This window comes from Rhinatrema bivittatum, chromosome 4 (genome assembly GCF_901001135.1).
Source record: "Rhinatrema bivittatum chromosome 4, aRhiBiv1.1, whole genome shotgun sequence".
NCBI classification, from domain to species: domain Eukaryota; kingdom Metazoa; phylum Chordata; class Amphibia; order Gymnophiona; family Rhinatrematidae; genus Rhinatrema; species Rhinatrema bivittatum.
This window is the reverse complement of record NC_042618.1, coordinates 147,092,332-147,110,751: the sequence shown is the minus strand read 5'-3', so window position 1 is coordinate 147,110,751 and position 18,420 is coordinate 147,092,332. Positions and strand designations below refer to the sequence as shown.

Here is an 18,420-nt window from a genome sequence, read left to right as displayed (position 1 = left end):
CGGCCCTATCTGCTTCCTTGCCTGTCTTGTATTGCTTTCAACCTCGTGTTACACCATTCTCAATCATTAGTATCTCACCTCCTCCAATTGTTCTGGCTCATGTGTTGCACTATTTTCATTGACATGTATTTCACCTGTTACCTCCTTTAATTGCTCCTGCTTTGTCAACATCCCTCTTCTGATGCTCCTTGGCTGTTCTGGCAGCTATCTTGTGGCAATTTTCTCCAAATCTCTTCTTTAGGTCTTTATCTTTCTGCATCAACCCATAATTGTTTTAAAAAATGTTATCAGTTACATATTTTCTATAATTTTTATTATACCATCTTAAATTGTAGTCAATTTCTTTTTGCGGCTTTTCTTTGAATATTGTTCCTGTTTCTTCCAGTTTTGGCATGCTCTCCTTGTGAACTCTCTTGATTTTAGGAGTTGTCATAAAAATAGCAGTACATTATGAATGTTGGATTAAATATGGAATGTTGTATGCTCATCTAACCAGGATGGTAGAGAAACACTGGGACAATCTACAGGGAGCCGCATTTCCAACCCTAGTGATAGGCGTGCATTAAGTTTCCAAGAAGGCACTGGAGTAATCTACAACAACCAGAAGCTACAAGCTTCAACAACCAGAAGTTACAAGTACTGCTGTGTTAGTCTTATGTGAAGGCTGGGATAATGTACAGTGTTCATAGGAACATAAACAAAGCCAATCTGGGTCAGACCAAGGTGTATTGAGCCCAGCAGCATCCTGTCTCTGACAGTAGCCAATCCAGGTCACAATTACACCGCAGAATCCATAAAGCAGATGTTTCTCATTACTCACTCTCAGGGATAGTAATAGCTTTCTTGAGTCTACCTAGCTAATAATTTTACAGACTTTTCCTACAAAAACTTGTCCAGATCTCTTTTAAACCCGCTATGCTTGTCCCCTTTACCATATCCTCTGCAATAGATTCCTCCCTTTGATTGGGCAGTGGTTAAAACCAGAATGTAAATGATGTTGGATGTTTTGAACACAGCCTCCCTAATTTTGATGACTGTGTGATTGCTGCAAAACTTGGTAAGAAGACATGGAGAGGATCTGCGTTATTGTATTAAGTATTGGTCTTGTAAGAATCAAAAAGAAAGATAATAAGGCCTGAAATGGCCTACTACTGGAGTGGTAAAAACCAGTTCTGTGGCAGATATAGGACAGGTTTGTGGATGATAAGAGAGGATTGGGAGGGCAAGTGGAAGAGATGGTGGAGTCTGAGGGTGGGTAGCGTTGGTTTGAATAGGGGAATTTGTATGCTTATGTACCCAAGGTACTAGAAAACCAGCAAAAGAATCTTAACTGGGGAAACTGGATGGGTCAATTAGTCATTTGCTATCATTTACGATGTTAGCAAAAATTGCAAATGATCTCGGACACTCTGGATCTGCTTGGTCTCTATTGACTAATAGTACAATGCTACACAATGGATGATAGCAATTAACTTCCTAGTTTCATATTAGGTAACATGACATGACTGCTCCCAGAGATTCCTTCCTCCATAAAACAAACAATAATTAGGTAACATGATATAGATTTACACAGGGTGAATATTACTACTGGCCATTTGCACTTCTGAAATGCCGCACAGTGGGCAGAATACACTTTTCTTTAGATTCTGTTCACATTCTTTTATTTTCGGGGAGCCCGGTTAATACGTGAGGAAATTTTCCTTTCCTTACAACCAATCAAACCTGCCTTAGTGCCAAGTTGTAAAGAAAACCTCGTACAACCATGCTTCCCGACCTGAGCAGGAGCTACTCCAGAAGGGACGAGCGTGCACGTTCATTCTCTTTCAGATCCGAGTACTATTCAAATATGAAACAAAAAAAAAAATGGAGCGCGTGCGCGTGTTTGCGCCTGTAGCACGGCTCCCGAGCTTCCTGCTTTGTGCTGACTGGTGCAGGCCGGCTCCAGCGGCTCTTCCCGGCTCCGCGGCCAATAGATGCGCGCGGCGGGGGAGGGGCACAGCCCTTCCTCCTTTCGGAGGCTGCGAAAACTCGCTGATATATCCGAGAAGCAGAAGAAAAGAAGGTAGGGTCTGCGCGCTAAATATTTTATAATAACAACAACAGTAATTCAGTTCGCATAGGGAACAGAGAGGGGCCAGGGGTGGTGCCTTTCTTTCTTTCCGCCTATTGTCAAACAGATATTATAAAGCCCCGCCAAAAAAAAAAAAAAAGCGCTCGCGCCTTCTCCGCCGGTCGCTGGGCCTGTGTTTCTGCCGCTCGCTGACAAGTACAGGCTCGTGGCGGGTGGGAGGACTGTGCTGTCACTAGCGCGCGCGACGGGAAACCGGGCGCGGAAGGGGGACCGCTTCCCTTCTCCTCCCCCCCCCCGCCCCTACCAGCCCGTCATCGCTCGCTCCTGCTCATTTCTCTCTCCCTTGTCGCGCAGGGCAGCGCCGGAGTTCGGAGCGAAGATGCCGTTGCTGCACAGGAAGCCGTTCACCAGGCGGGAACCCCCCGCAGACTTGCGGCCGGACGAGCAACTTTTCTACTGCCGAGTGACCAAGGAGATCTTCAGGGACTACGAGTAAGACCGGGGGCGCGACTCTCCTCTCCTTTTTAATTTATTGAGCAAAAGTTTGGGGGACGGGGGTCTACAGCGCTATGGGGTGGTAGAGAGCTGGATTTGTTGAAGGAGAAGAGGGGGAGGCTATGGTAATAGCGTTTTTAGCCCTCTCCCCCCCCCCCCTCTCGCCGGGGGCTGCGCTGCTGGGACGCTTTCTGTCACAAGCGGCTGCAGGCCTAGGCTCGTGGGAAACTCTTGACTCCTACCGCCAATAGAAAAACTTCGCCCGGGAAGGGTCGGGGAAGGAAAACTGCTCGTTTTATGGCGAGATCACCTTGCAGTCTTGGGATACCGCCACTCCTTTGTATTTAAAGTGAAGAAAGAAATGGGATGGGATGGGGGATAGGAAGCAGCCGCTGGCATATGGAGCCCGTGACATGTGCCTCCCGACTCATTGTTTTGTTACAACTCGGCCCGTGAAGAGACTAGACTACTGCTGTTTTCTTTCTCTTTTTCGTTCTTTTCTGTTGTCAGTGGAGGTTTCAGAGTTGCTGAGGGTTTGTTTTTTTTCCCCCTGGATTGTGGAAAGATTTTGGTTGGAGTGATGGGTGAAGGCGCCTCAGCGGTGGATTGTATAAGCGCTGGGGCTGGGAGTCTGTGCATGCTCTCCGGCTCACGGCTCATTATTCCTCTCAAACGAAGAGGTTTGCTTTCACCACGCTGATCGTAGAGTGGGCGTAAATACCCTTTACGGGAGAAATCGGTCATTCTGTAGGCATAGTACGATGCCTGTGACTAGAAGCACCATCAAAGAAATCCACTTATCTTTAGGTAGGCTGGCAATCCATTAACAATTCCATTAATTGTTGTTAATCCATGTCCTTGGCATTCTGTAGATTAACACTTTTATGGTCTATGGCAAACTGAATAAAAAGTGACAGTAAAATGACATTGGAATAATTTAGCGCACTATGTTTATCCTAAAGCATGTTTTTTCAGTGATATGCTCGTTTTTTGTTTGCCATTGGCCAAATTATTTTAACTCTAATGAAATTTTTAACATGCAAAAGTATATTGAAATAGAGGAAATATTGCAACATGTACAATTACAACATAAGAAATACATTCAGAAATTAATTTACATTAAGTCTCAATGGAGAGGATACAATGTAAAACTACATTGAGTAGAAAAAAAAGATAGAATTCAAAATACACATACAGTATAAGCACAGACTATCCTACATTGCTATTTTATTTCTAAAATAAACCCTTGTTGACTAAGATGCCTCATAGAAAACAAATGTATTTCCCTACTGTGCACTTAACAAAGAAATTTAAGTAAAAAGGGATGTGCCTACCCTTTTGTTCTTAGCTCCAAATAGTTCTTCCTTGCAATTTGAGCAGACTTGCAAAAATCAGGAGAGACACTAATCCTCCTCCCTCCCTTCCTCCCTCATAAACAAGGATGATCTATACTTAAAAAAAAGTTTTGTTATCAAATACCTATCTAATTCCAAAGCAAAGGAGATTACCAAAGTCCCCCTGGTTACCTTGACCTCTTGCAATGACTCTGATGAAGTTATAAGTCTAAACTGTCAGCCGAAACTAATGGCTGTACACTACCTTCTTGTACATTCAATGAACACTTCCAAAGAGAAACATAATGCAATTTACATGAAGGTGGCATATTTTGAGTCAAGATCTTTACATTTTCAATGAAATATCTTTTAACTGTTTCATGTGGTGACATCTGTTTCTCCCTAGCAAAATTACCCTCCCAAATTCCTATATTGAGCTTTATTTTCTAGATATTCAATTCTACCCTGCAAATATAAATTGTTGTTAATCAACATAGTATTAAAAGTTTTGAAGAAAAAATATCAGTGCAGAAAGTGCCCCAATTGGGCTGTATACTTCTCTAACTGATTTCCATGTGTTTATTTTTAAATGTTTTAGATTGCAGTATGAGAATCACTCTCTTCATCTTGTTCAAAGAAATTGTAAAATCAAACAAGTTCTAATATAGGAGCAGCCTCAGAATCTGCTTATTTATGGAAGGGATAAAAAGTGCAAATTCTTGAAAATAGTGATTTATGTTCCTCCATTTTGACTCCATTGTAAAATGGCATTTTATTAGTTATCCATCTGATATTTCCTGGCTCCTGAACTGTAATTTGGTTTAGTCACTTTCTAATGAAACCTAATGTATTGATTGCCCCTACCCCTTTTTTGTTGTAAATGTTAAAATTTCAGACACCGACCTGCTGTAACACTGCTTTCATCTGTCTCCTTGTGAGAGTATAAATGTATTGATGGCTCTGTCTTCTCTTTAACTTAGTCTTGAGAACTATTGCTCTGTACCTGTCATTTGTTTGTGAGATTGTATATGTAATGATGCTCCATGTGCTTTCCCTTTTATCTAAATTATTGGAACTGCTACTGTTTGCCTTATTTTGAATCATTTATTCTAAGATATACTTACCTTTATTTGTAAGACTATGAATGTAGCTTTACCATGGTATAACATGTTTTGAACTTTCTAGATGGAAAAACTTGAAATAGATGATGGTGCTTTTGAGATGTGAGAAGATTCAGACAGTGTAGAAAAAAAAGTATCTGACTGCATGTATGCTGATCTGTGGTCCTATTTTTGAATTTGATATCACAAGACATAGTACTAGTGAGAGTGCTCTAGTTATAAACAGGTTGGGGAGAGCACAACACTTTTCTTTACAGTTTCAGGTTAACACCAATAGCAGGAAATACTCATGTATTGTGATCATTATCTGCTTTCTAAACAGCCCTATACAATATTTGGGGGAGGGTGGAAGTGAATGTGTTATTACCCTGTACCCAACACTTATGGGGACTCTAAACCATTTTATAAATAAAGATTGTGCAACTTATAAAGGGACAAGGTATTGAAAAGGCATGATTTGGCTTAACCCTTTCCCCCCCACTATCATCTTTATGCACACAATCACAGTTAAAAAACAGCCAAAATGATGAAACTTGAACAGCTGTGAATGCACTTTTTTTTTTTTTTGCAGGAAACATTTTTTAGGGCTTGTTCTTTTATGGCAAGAAGATTTTTTTTTTCAATTACAAATAGGCAGAAAATTCTTAATAGTGGTTATAGTGATCTGAATGTTTGGCTAAAATTAAATTTGTGTTCCACACATGAAAATACTAAGGCAAAATAAAGCCAAGAGTCATCTTCTGTGTGAATTATGTGATCAGACCATGCACATACATATCTTGATGGCATGGACACTTTTCATATTTCCCATACTAGTTACTATCAGAAATTAAATCTAGTAGGCATAGACATGGTTATTGCTAGATAATTTGAATTATGATTGGCTTCCTGTTCACATAATATCAAGAATTTTATAGTTGAGCAGTAAAAACCTAATGCGGCTGTATAAGCTGGTTAAATGGATGTGATTAATTTGCAATATATTATGTTGCAATGTGATTATGGACTCATATGATAACTATAATATTTATTTAGTTATATTATTCAACTGTATTGCTGTTGCACACTTTGAATCCGAGAGGATGATGACTTGAGAGAAAATACATAGTTCATAATGAATTTCAACTGTAAAAACAAAAATCAGTTGGTTGTGAAGGGCCATTTTATCAAAATGAACTAATACATGTTAATAATTTAAATTAATGTGTGTTGGCGAGTTTTGATAAAATGACCTCCAAATTTAAAGGATCTCACAGGATGTTTTGGAACCAAAAACAAATCAGTAAAGTTGAGTGCTTGCATAGCAGAGTTTTACCCATTTTCAAGTAGGTGTAAAATTGTGTGTTCGGCATAAATTTATATACATAACCATTTTGGGAAGTGTTGATACTATACAGTTTTGCTATTCATTTTTTATGACCCTTTCTTGTGGTATTTTTGGCCTTCTAGCTTGCGCAGAACCAGGGCTGGAATCTGGCACTATGAACTTCCATTTGCAGTGATCTTGGAATTTTTTCCCTATTTTAATATCCCTTCCCAAATTAATTGTCATAGCAGCAACAATCCTTTTGGAACCCAGCAAGTATGGGCCCTAAATCTAGCTACTAGGTGCCATTGTGTGATGACTGACTCTCTTTCAGTTACTTTGAACACTGTCTTGAGGAGTGGAAGACCTGAATGGGGAACTGAACCCAGATCCCTGCATAGAACTGTTTCATTTCATTTAGTGATATTTATCAATCGCTTTACAAATAAAAATCTCTCAAAGCAATGTGCAATCAGAAAATTACAAACATTTAATTTATATAAAATAAAGGCAAACAAAAATAAACAATAAATCAACCTTGCCTCACTCAAAAATTTAAAATTTGAACCATTGACATCATCCACATTTTCGGAACCTTCCAGAATCGTAACAAATTATTATCTTCTGTAACTTGGATGGGCCACTGTTGGATGGACTCTCGGTCTGTCCCGGTATGGCAACTTCTTATGTTCTTAGTTTCTTATTAGCCGCAGCAAAAGCCCATTGCTGCAAATATAGAAGACGAAAAGCCTTTACTAATGTAAGCTGTAATAGAAATTTCTGGAAAGACCTGGAAACCTGCCCACTATAGTAGCAACTAAGTTTTCTTTTCAAATGCAGAGGATGTTAGCCCTTCATAAATTTAATGGCTGACACCAAGCACTTAAATTGGCACTGTAGAGAGAGAGAGGAAGGTATTTTTCGGACTATAAGGTGCACCGGATTAAAAGGCGCATTATCAATGAGCGCCTGTTAAGGCGTCCAGGTTCATATATAAGGCGCACCGGATTATAAGGCACAACGCATTAAATGAAACAAAGCTCAGACCATAGGGCAGACTTTATTCAACTCTTTCACAATAACTCTCAACTTGTTCAGTTGTAACGAGTCGGTCTTAGCTCTTCAGTGATGATTCCAGCCTTCATGAAAGCTCGGATGACACTGGAGACTGATACCTTCTTCCAGGCATCCACGATCCACTGGCACATAGTGGCATAACTCGCCCGGCGTTGCCTCCCTTTCACAATAACTCTCAACTTGTTCAGTTGTAACTGCAAATCAATACACCTTAGCACAGAGGGTACCAGAGATAGATGTGTCCCTCAGGCATTACACCACATCTTGCTTCATAAACTAGCATAAAGAGATGGAAATTCCGGGGCACTTAAAAATTAGCACCTGTTTCTTTCAGTTAAAAAAAAACAAAACAAAAAACACAACTGTTAGTGAGAGCAAAAAAAGGACACCTACATTTTCAGTTCATTCCTCCACCACAAATCCATCAAATCCTTCATCTTCAGTGTCTGAGTTAAACAGTTGGGCGATTTCTATATCAAGCATGCTCGGGTCCCCCTCATCATTATCCGAGTCGGTCTCGTTGCTGCTGCTTAGCTCTTCAGTGATGATTCCAGCCTTCATGAAAGCTCGGATGACACTGGAGACTGATACCTTCTTCCAGGCATCCACGATCCACTGGCACATAGTGGCATAACTCGCCCGGCGTTGCCTCCCTGTGTTGGTGAATGTGTGGTCACCTTCTGCAGCTCCCACGCTGCTCTCAATTTAACTTTAAATGACCTGTTGACGCCAATATCTAGCGGCTGGAGCTCTTTGGTTAATCCACCCGGAATTACGGCAAGCTCTGAATTAGTTTTCTTCACTTGGGCTTTGACAGTATCGGTCACATGGGCGCGCATGGAGTCACAGACCAATAGGGATGGGGATTTGTGAAAAAAGCCGTCCGGTCTCTTGACGTAGACCTCCCTCAGCCACTCAATCATCTTCTCCTCGTCCATCCAGCCCTTTGGGTTAGCCTTGATGGTGACACCAGCAGGAAACTTTTCCTTTGGCAAAGTCTTCCTCTTGAAAATGACCATGGGTGGTAGTTTCTGGCCATTAGCCTGACAGGCGAGAACTACAGTGAAAGATGACTTCTCGTTTCCTGTGGTACGTATAGATACCGTACTGGTCCCTGTTTTCTCAACAGTACGTTGTACGGGGATATTGAAAGTGAGGGGGGACCTCATCCATGTTAGTGATGTGTTTCTGGCTGGATATTCTTTTCTTTTATCTTGGTTATGCAGTAGGTGCGGAAAATGGCCAGCTTCTCTTCATAATCCTTTGGCAGTTGCTGGCAGACAGTAGTTCTGGTGCGGATGGAGAGATTACACCTTTGCATAAAACGAAAGCACCATGAAGGACCTCTTCGAAAGTCCTTGATCTCCATGTCGCGTGCTAACGCTGTGGCTTTGAGTCGAATAGAGACAGTGGAGACGCTTCTACCTGCGGTTCTCTGTTCGATAACCCACTGATCTATTTTGTCCTCCAACTGTGGCCATCTTGCTTTGTTTCCTCGGAAACTCAGTTTGGTCTTCTTTACTTGGCATAGGGCATCTTCTTGTTTCCTCCACTTACGCACCATAGATTCATTAATGTTGAATTCTCTCGCAGCTGCTCTATTTCCATGCTCTACTGCATGACTTATAGCTTTAAGCTTAAAATCTGCATCATAAGCATGTCTCTTAACAGGAGGCATTTTGGAGTAGTGGGTATAAACATTTATTGAATGCACGCACATTAATGCTGGAGCACAGATACTCCGCGGGGATCCTGCAAAATAGTGTTGCGTAGAGAGGGGTGGGCGGCCGCCCCGGGAGCCGGGTCTAAGTCTCTGCCTGCACGGCTCAGAGCCTTTTTTTTTAATCGGTTGCGCTCGGGTCAGGAGGAATCTGGGTAAACCCTTTAAAAAAAGAGCCGGGTCTAAGTCTCTGCCTGCACGGCTCAGAGCCTTTTTTTTTAATCGTTTGCGCTCGGGTCAGGAGGAATCCGGGTAAACCCTTTAAAAGAGTAAAGAGAGCATATGCGGTCGGCAAACCGTCAATTAAATTATGCAGTAGCAAGAAAAAGATCGCGTTTAAACGCTCCACTTCTGCACGCGCTGATACTCCTCCTCCTTCCTGCCTGTGCGTCACCGGAAGTAAACTTTACCGGAGCCGCGTGGGCAGGAAGGAGGGGAAGCATCAGCGCGTGCAGAAGTGGAGCAGCACTTGCGTTTACGGACCGCCGTGAATCTCAAGTCGCAGCGGCCCGAGAAGAAGAAGAGGCCCGGTAGCAGGGCCACTGCAGAGCCCATCCTGTGGCGACCCGCAAAGAGGAGGCCTAGAGGTGAGTGAGAGCCTGTGCTTGAGACTGAGTGTATGAATGATTGTATGAGACATGTGACAGTGAGAGCCAGTGTGTGTGTGTGAGAGAGAGAAATGCATGTGAGAATGAGAACCTGTGTGTTTGAGGGAAGAAGATGGAGAGAAAAGAAACAGAAAAAAAGACAATATAAAAGGAGTGGCAGCAGAATTCATATATAAGGCGCACCAGATTATAAGGCGCACTTCCGATTTCTGAGAAAATCGTAGGTTTTTATGTGCGCCTTATAGTCCGAAAAATACGGTACTGTGTCAGTGGTCTAGCTGGAACCCTGTAGAATTTCTCGTTGTTAGTTGCGCTGCAGCATTCTGCAATATCTGTAATTTACTGAAGTATCAGGCTGGTCTGTACTCTTTCTTTGGTGGGTTACATTTGAAAATAAGAGGGGAGAACCATCTTTGTGGCTTGTTGCAACTGTTAATCATTATAATACATTATCTTAGTTGTAGAGCTAGGATTCACATTATTTAAGTCTGGTGGTGTTTAAAGATATTGGTTTTGTGTGGAATAAGAAATATTTGTTACTGAGTGATTTCCCCTTAAAATTAAATTTTGACTTTCATACTGCACTGTTGATGAAAATTAAAGTCACAAATCGTTCATAAGCTGGAATCGGTAACTAAACTTGATTAGGTATTTTCAGTCACATGAGGATGGGATCAGGTAGGGATAACTATTATTGGCAGAATTACCAGTGCATTAAACAAGATATGGTGCTGTTGTAAAGCTTGATTAAATAAAACAAAAACGCAAACCAGCTTAACGGTAGGTTTAGTCTTTTCTGATTTTTGCCAGGTTTCAAAATAGTTTCTTGGCCTTAGAAGAGTTGGGTAGTGGGGCATTAATTTCATCTGAAGGGCCAAGAAAGGACTGTCCTCCAGCTCATTATTAGGACCCTGTATTTTGATCTTAGTCAAAAAGAGGCTAAGAAGACATCCTTGTGCTTAGTCTAAACAATAGATTATATGAATGCTTGATAGATATTTAATTTACTTGTGCAAGACATTATTTCTCATACTTAGTTGCTAGTTAAGGTTTTTGCTTTGCCTTATGTCTTTCTTTTTATTGCAGTGAGTTTTTTGAGCGCACTATTTTGTGTAACAGCCTTGTTTGGAGCTGTGCCATCACTGGGAAGTCTGGACTTACCTATCAAGAAGCACTTGAATCGGAAAAAAAAGCCAGATATAGTCTTCAGAGTTTTCCAGAAGCACTGATAGTACCACTACTGTACCTAACCACACTTACCCATCGCATACGCCTTCATGAAATGTGTGATGACATCTTTGCTTATGTTAAGGATCGCTTTTTTGTTGGAGAAACAGTGGAAGTTGTAAGGAACAGTGGTGCAAGGTAAAGTGCTTTTTCAGTGTTCATAGTTAAATTTGTCATATGGCTCTGACTTGTCTCATGTATAGACATAGACACAGACACACGCTCTAGCAAAGTGCCCTGCATTGCTTGGGTAGTCTGGTCTATAACAATCTGTGTATGTGTGGATATCTGTGATTATATGTATGTATGTGCCTGCCTGTATATATATGGGAGCTTGTGGTGCTTCTACATGCTTGTGTGGGTTTCTTTGCACTTGTGCAGGCTTGTATGCAAGCTTTTGTGTGCCTGTGTTGTGTGTACCTCTGCCTGCCCCTGTGTGTGGGAGCGTGAGAAATGGGACTTCATAAACAGAACATATTAGTGAGCAATACCTGGAGTTGCCAGGATTGTTTGGTCAAAAAACAGTGTATTTGTGATGACTCTGCGTATGTGTGTGTTTGGGGGAGCCTGTGTGTGTGGTGCTTTTGTATGTGTCCATATGCAAATGCCTGTGCATGTTTGCGACAGTGCTTTGCAGCCAGAACATATTGTCTTTGCACATTACACCTTTCACTGTTCCTGGTGCCACCTGTTGGCCACAGACATGACAGTGTGATGATACAACTGATAAGCCTTTCATATACAGTGGCTTGCAAAAGTATTCGACCCCCTAAAAGTTAATTTGTATGGATTAAAATGACACTTAGATTGCTCCAGATAGTATGTTGCAGATCAGTATGTTCATCAAGTAAATTTTTAAAGTCACAATTCATTATTTCTCTGCATTTTTTTTGTAAAATAAAATTAGACCTTGAAAAATGCTACTTGTGTAAGTATTGAACCCCTGTGCTGTGGAAGCTCCAAGTTTACACAGATGAAAGATATTGCCCTAACAATTGTCTTACAATTGGTGTCTACTTGTGAATCACGAAACCCCCTGATTCCAGTAGCATTGGTCAGACTGTGAATCTGAAGGAAAGCTGTGAAAATGAAAACCAAAGAGCATTCTAAGGAAAGATAGACATGTACAAGTTAGGATAAGGCTGCAAAATAATATCCAAGTACTTCAATATTGCAGTGATCACTGGATCAATTATAAGGACATGGAAGCTGCATCATATCACTCAGACACTGCCTAAACAAGGCCGTCCCTCAAAACTCAGCATCAGAGCAAGGAGGAGACTTGTGAGGGAAGTTACAGAGAGGTCAACAATTACTTCGAAGGAGCTACAGAGTTCAGTGGCTGACACTGGAGTGGAGGTGCACCAGTCAGCATATCAAGAGCTCTGCATACAACTGCCTGCATGGGAAAGTGGCTCAAAAGAAGCCAATACTGAAGAAAAATCTCATTAAAGCACTTCTGGAGTTTGCCAGAAAGCATCAGTGACCCAGCTAAAAATAGGTTTTGTGGTCAGATGAGACAAAAATGGAGCTTTCTGTCCAAAATTCAAAAGGCTATGTGTGGCGCAAACCTTCCACTGCCCATTCCTCAGCAAACACTATCCCAACAGTAAAGTGTTGCGGTGGGGATGCTTTTCTTCAGTGGGGACTGGGCATCTTGTTAAAAATGAAGGACAGATGGATGGTGTAACAAACAGGGAGATACTGCAAAATAACCTGCTTCAGTCTGGTAAAAAACTAAAACTTGGGAGAAAATTCACCTTTTAGCAGGACAATGATCCCAAGCACAAGGCCAAAGCAGCACAGGAGTGGTTGAACCAAAAGGCAAATGTTCTACAGTGGCCAAGTGAAAGTTCAGATCTCAGTCTTATCGAGAATCTGTGGAACTGTTTGAAAACTGTAGTCCATAAGAGTCATTAAACCAACCTGAATAATCTGGAGCAAATCTGCCAGGAAGAATGGGCAAAAATCACTCCCAAACAGTCTGCAAAGTTGGTAAAAACTTACCCAACAGACTTAAAGCTGTTTATTGCAGCAAAACCTGGTTCTACCAAGTACTAGTCTGAAGGGGTTGAATACTTATGAAAGCAGCATTTTTCAGTTTTTAATTTTATTTTACAGAAAATGCAGAGAAATAATGAATTATGACTTTGAAAACTTTTAAGCGCATACTGTTTTGCAGTAAACATACTGTCTGGAGTAATCTGTGTAAGTGTAATTTATAATCCACACATCTGATATTTTAGGAGGTTAAATATTTTTGCAAGCCACTGTATATAAAAACAAATTTAAAAAAAATGTATATATATGTGTACACAAAATTTGTAATTTGGTGGAGATTATAATAAACATATGTTATAATATCTGCTAAATTACAGATAAGCTTTCGAATACAAAACCAGATATGGAGATTTCCAAGCATAGAAACAATATATCTGTATGTGTATTTATAGTTTAATTGAATATTTTTCCTTTTCCTTACTCAGATTAGTACTTGTGATTTGGTAGATTGGATTTGGGGATTCTATGGAGCTAGTGTGACATTGGATACAAATGTAGTGTGTTCCTTCTCTGCTTTGCGCTGTTTTCAAGAAAGTGTGTTTTTTATTTATTATTTTTATGTTTGGCCCTTATTTGCTGTGAATGTATATTTTTATTTTATTTTTTTTTAAAGTCTACACTTCTCAGGATGATTTTTAATTAAAGGGGTGGCGAATAATAACATTTTACATAAAGTTTGGTTGCGGTTTTTAGGAGGTGTTTTTAAAACTAAACAAAGCATATACCCAGTATGTTAACAGGAAATTCTGTTTTATCTGTAGTGTAATAGAGGAATTCTTCATTCTGTTTGTGGGAAGCATTTATCTCCTCCCCTACCCCAGCCAGCTATAACAGTTTCTCATTGTGGATACCCTCTGTAAGATTAGTTTAGATACCTCATGTGTGCTACAGAACAGCTTGTGTCAGTAGTACATACATTCTATATATAGATATATTACCATAGAAAAACTATTGAGTGGCAAAAAAGGAGAGTTAAAGTACAGATCTGTATGGTGATATAAACCACATGACCAAACACGGAGTAGTTTTAGAGCCACCATAACAGAGAGAGAATTGCAGACTTGTTTATAGTTTTCTGATTTTTGTTTATGTAATTTAGTGTTATGACATGAAAGGTGTTGATAAGTTATTTATACCTTTCCCATGATTGTCATGCTGCCATGTAGCAATTACATAGAGGGAAGGTCACTTCTCTGTCACTTATCCATTGACACGCAAGTATGAATCATTTATAATGTGTAGTGATGTTATCCAATGACACCAACACAGACCGAGCTCTCAGGAGCTCAGTAAAAGTTTGTGAGCATGCACAGGAATTCCTGCATACGCGCATACACTGCCCAGTCAGCCCTTCAGTCTTTCTTAATCCGAACTACTATGCAGACATATATTCTTACTATCCTAACTATCTATCTTCTGTCCTTGTTTTATGTCCTGTTCTGCCTCCTTGAATCTTTTTTTTTTATTGTGCTGCTGCCTTGGCAGTCACTCAATAGAACTTTGCAGTTCTAGAAAAAAATAATTCAAGAAGGAAGGGTAAATGGAGAAATCCAAAGCCAATAAACTGGATTTAAGACTGCTATTGTGAGCTCTGGATGCCCATTTTGGACACCCATTTTGTCTGTTGATAACTGTGCCTGGATTTTGTTGTCTCCAACTGCAACAATTGTGATTTGATATCTCCCAAGAGCACAGCTGTACTACACCTAGACGTTAGAGGCCCTGTGAAAGATGCTGTTGGATAAGAGCATGAAGCTTCAGTGCAAGGTCAGGCAGTGGAGCCGCCACTCTTCTTAGAATGAGGAGTCAGATTTTCAGTGCCACAAAATATCAGAGTGGTATTCTGTTCTGTCATTCCCAGAAGTCAGAGAAAGCTCCTTATCTCCTTCATACCAAGGGTATTCAATTTATAAGTCAGTCCTTTAGTGAAATTAAAGTACACTGATTTGTGCTCTTCCTTGATCTAACTCTCTGGTCGCCCAATGGAAGAAATTGATTAGATTTGTCTGAGACCTACCTCTGGTAGAATCATGCTGCCTAGGTTCTTGTAATCAACTGGATTCCGGAAACTGCATTATAATGGGTATCTAAAAGCTACATGGCATGTATTTTCAACATAGCTGGATAAGTAGCCTTTTATCACTTATCCAACTAATATTGCTTAGCCACATAAGTAGTGGCTGTGACAGCAAAGTCACTACTTACCCGGTGAAGACAAAATTTGTCCAGATATGTGGTGCAAATTTCCTGCATGCGAGTATTTGTGCTTCTAATTTTAATCATTTACACATGTAGATTTAACTAGAGTATTTGCCTTGGTACTTGTTGGCTTTTACACCTGTAAACCATCAAATTTTGTAACATGTTCACATGAAGAAACGTGTCCCCTAGATCAATCCATCTGTTTACCCAGTCTGTAGGACCTAGACTTTCCTGGTTCTTAAGCCTAAACTCCCCCCCTGTTTACTCTGACTCCTCACCTAGTCATTATTGGCTATAAAGAATTTTATTCTCACTTACACCAGATAATTAGCAGGTGTAGACATAAGCAAATAACATGTACACTCATCACTTTGGCAGGTTATAAAATAGCAACTTACACATGTAAATGTTTGCCCTGTCCCGGAATGCTCCTGGTCCTTCCCTTTTATATAGAGCAAATTTATTCTTGCACCTTTACTTGCACATATGTGCTTGAGGTTTATAAAATAGCATTTATGCGAATATGCATTATTTATATGTGCATCTGCTAATTTTTATGCGCAAAGTTCTTTGAAAATTCACCTTTAAGACTACTTGGTTGTTAATGGTTTATAAATTTCTCCAGGATCTTGTCCAAACCTTTTTTTTTTAAACTCAGCTACACTAACTGCTTTTAACACATCCTCCAGCAATGAATTCCAGAGCTTAATAGGGTGCTGAGTAAAAAATAGTTTTCTTTGATTTGTTTTAAATGTGCTGCTTACCTGAAGACTTTGTTCAGCTATCCCTGATCCTAGTTTAAAATTCTCCTAAGTAGGTTTACCAGTCTATTCTGGAAGATATTGTCCCTTTTTCGACAGGCAGACTCCATCTCTGCTCAGCAGTCCTTGAAACATTGTCTATAGTGTAGGAAGCAGAAATACTCTTGACCATCTATACAGTCAATATTTATTTTATTTATTTATTAGTTTGTATACAGATATTCTGTATTTCAATCATAACAGTTTAAAGCATATAAATAGAATAACATTCACTTAAAACAATATACAAAATACAATATCAGATTTTACATTAAATAAGTTTCTTAGTAAATAAGATCAGTCAATAACAAACATTAAAGTTAAAACTAAAATAAAGCTAAAAATGAAATTAGCATTAAAATTAGTTAAAATAAAAAGTTATGATAGAATATATTTCTCCAGGATCCACTCATCCATTATGTTGTTAACTTATTACTAAAGGCTTGTGTGAATAACCAGCTTTTTAAATCTTTTTTTAAATATTTGGCTCTAATCTTAACTCAGTTGTACTTGAGTTCCAGAGTTTAGGACCAGCTATTGATGATGCTCTTTCCCTTAATTTATTCAAATGTGCCGTTTTAACCTTTGGAATTGAAAGCAGTCATTAATCTCTAGAAAGTGAGCCTCCTTGACTGGGAAGACTGAGGAGACTACCACCTTCATCTGACTGCTACACTCTTTTTTTTTTTTTTTTTTTTTCCTCTCAGAGCTAGAAAGTCACTTTTGATATAATCTGTGTGGTACCTAGCAGTACCATTCATTTACATTTATTCAAATGTTAGTCGCCTAACACAATAAAGGTCTAGGCGACATACAAAATAACATTCATAAAAAACAAACTTAAAACAAAAACATAAGAAATGTAGCTTACTTGAACAATCCTGTTATAGTGAGGAAGCATTTAAATACTAAACCTAACCCCATTCAGTAACCTTTTTTTAAATGGGAAGGTGTATTTTTTTGTTTTTTTTTTTAAACAGACTTCTGATTTTAAACAAACGCAATGTGTAAAATGATATAAAAGTATCAGGTAATAGTCATTAGACTTAAGGATCTTTGGCAGTCTCTCCATAATATTTTGAAGCTTGGCTCCTGGCAGGTATCATACTTCCCAGGACAATATGTATTGGCAGATGGATGCCTCAGTGACCCTCAGAAGTGAGTCGTCAATCATCACTATCTTTTGCCTTGTAGGTGCAGTGGTTGTTGAACCTGCAACTTTGGAATTTACAAGTTTCAGTTCCTCCTCATCCTGAAATAATTTTATTACTTCTGCTTCCAAAGCTGCATACTGGTTCTTCAGCTCAAGGGAAATCTGTGTTGAGGTGTAGGGTTCAATGTGTATAGTAATCTGGCCCTGCGGTCATCTTATGATCCAGTTACATCTTTCCCTCTGCTAGAGTATTCCTTTTTTTGATGCCTTGATGTCCATTTCATTGATATCATACTCATTCTTCAGGATGCTTCTTAGTCTTGCCTCCTCTGAGTTGTACCATTTGTTTCCTGAGAAAGTCGACCTGTAGACATCTTTCATGTTGAGCCGGTTCCTCACTGTGCATTAAGATGTCTGTCTGAACAGCAGTGGAAGTGGTGATAGTGGTGACAGGCTTGGTGATACCATATCAATTAAGTAGCCAGTGCCAAATCCTAAGCTCTGCAACTCCTGTTTCAACAAAACTCCCGTATTTTGGAAAGGGCACAGAAATTGAGTGCTTTCCTCAGGAGAGTCAGTGTATGTCCTTCATTGATGGCTCAAGGTCAGAAGTGTGAAGATCATCTAATACACTTAGCATATAATGCTTCTGTGATGCCATTTAGGGCCACTGTGATGGGTTCTTGTTAAAGGTGGACTCCTTTTTAATGTATGCATCTGGCCTCTGTGAAGACATGTAGATAAGGTTTGCCTTGTACCGGAGGGAATCTATTTGGAGATCAGGTCAAGAAAACTGTGGGTGTTCCGATACTTCAGATCCTCTCCTAACCAGCCTCTTCCTTCAGCAGTTACCAGCATTGGGAGCCCAGGAAGCATGCTTTTTCCAATAAACAGCTTCCAGAATGTGACTCACCTCAGACCTATTCCAGGCACTTCTTGGTTCCGAAAAATATTATGGAATACCATTACACCCTACACCTGAAGGGCTTGAACAGGTAGCTTCTGGAAGAAAAGTTAAAGATGGTTACCTGATGCACTTTTTTTTTTTTTTTTAAAGATATTAAAGAGTCCGGCGATTTGCATACATCCAAATTCAAAAAATCATCTTAGATTTGTGGTAGGGAACACATCTTGTCATGGCGTACTGCCTTGTGATCGAGCATCAGCTCTACAAGTATTTACAAAATGTCTTACTGTTTATGGTGGCATTCTACACAAATTGCTAGTTGATGTGTTTCTGACTCG

At 39.9% G+C, this 18,420-nt stretch overlaps 1 protein-coding gene across 1 annotated transcript in view; it reads left to right on the top strand.

The window, feature by feature from the left end:
• The first annotated feature begins 1,919 nt into the window (after positions 1 to 1,919).
• Positions 1,920 to 18,420, top strand: part of BAZ1A (bromodomain adjacent to zinc finger domain 1A) — a 514,327-nt gene continuing 497,826 nt past the window's right edge. The window contains exons 1-3 of the mRNA XM_029598945.1: positions 1,920 to 2,062; positions 2,426 to 2,563; positions 10,819 to 11,097. Of these exons, the coding sequence (XP_029454805.1) occupies positions 1,974 to 2,062; positions 2,426 to 2,563; positions 10,819 to 11,097 (506 nt within the window). The 5' untranslated portion in view covers positions 1,920 to 1,973. The remainder of the gene's footprint in view (positions 2,063 to 2,425; positions 2,564 to 10,818; positions 11,098 to 18,420) is intronic.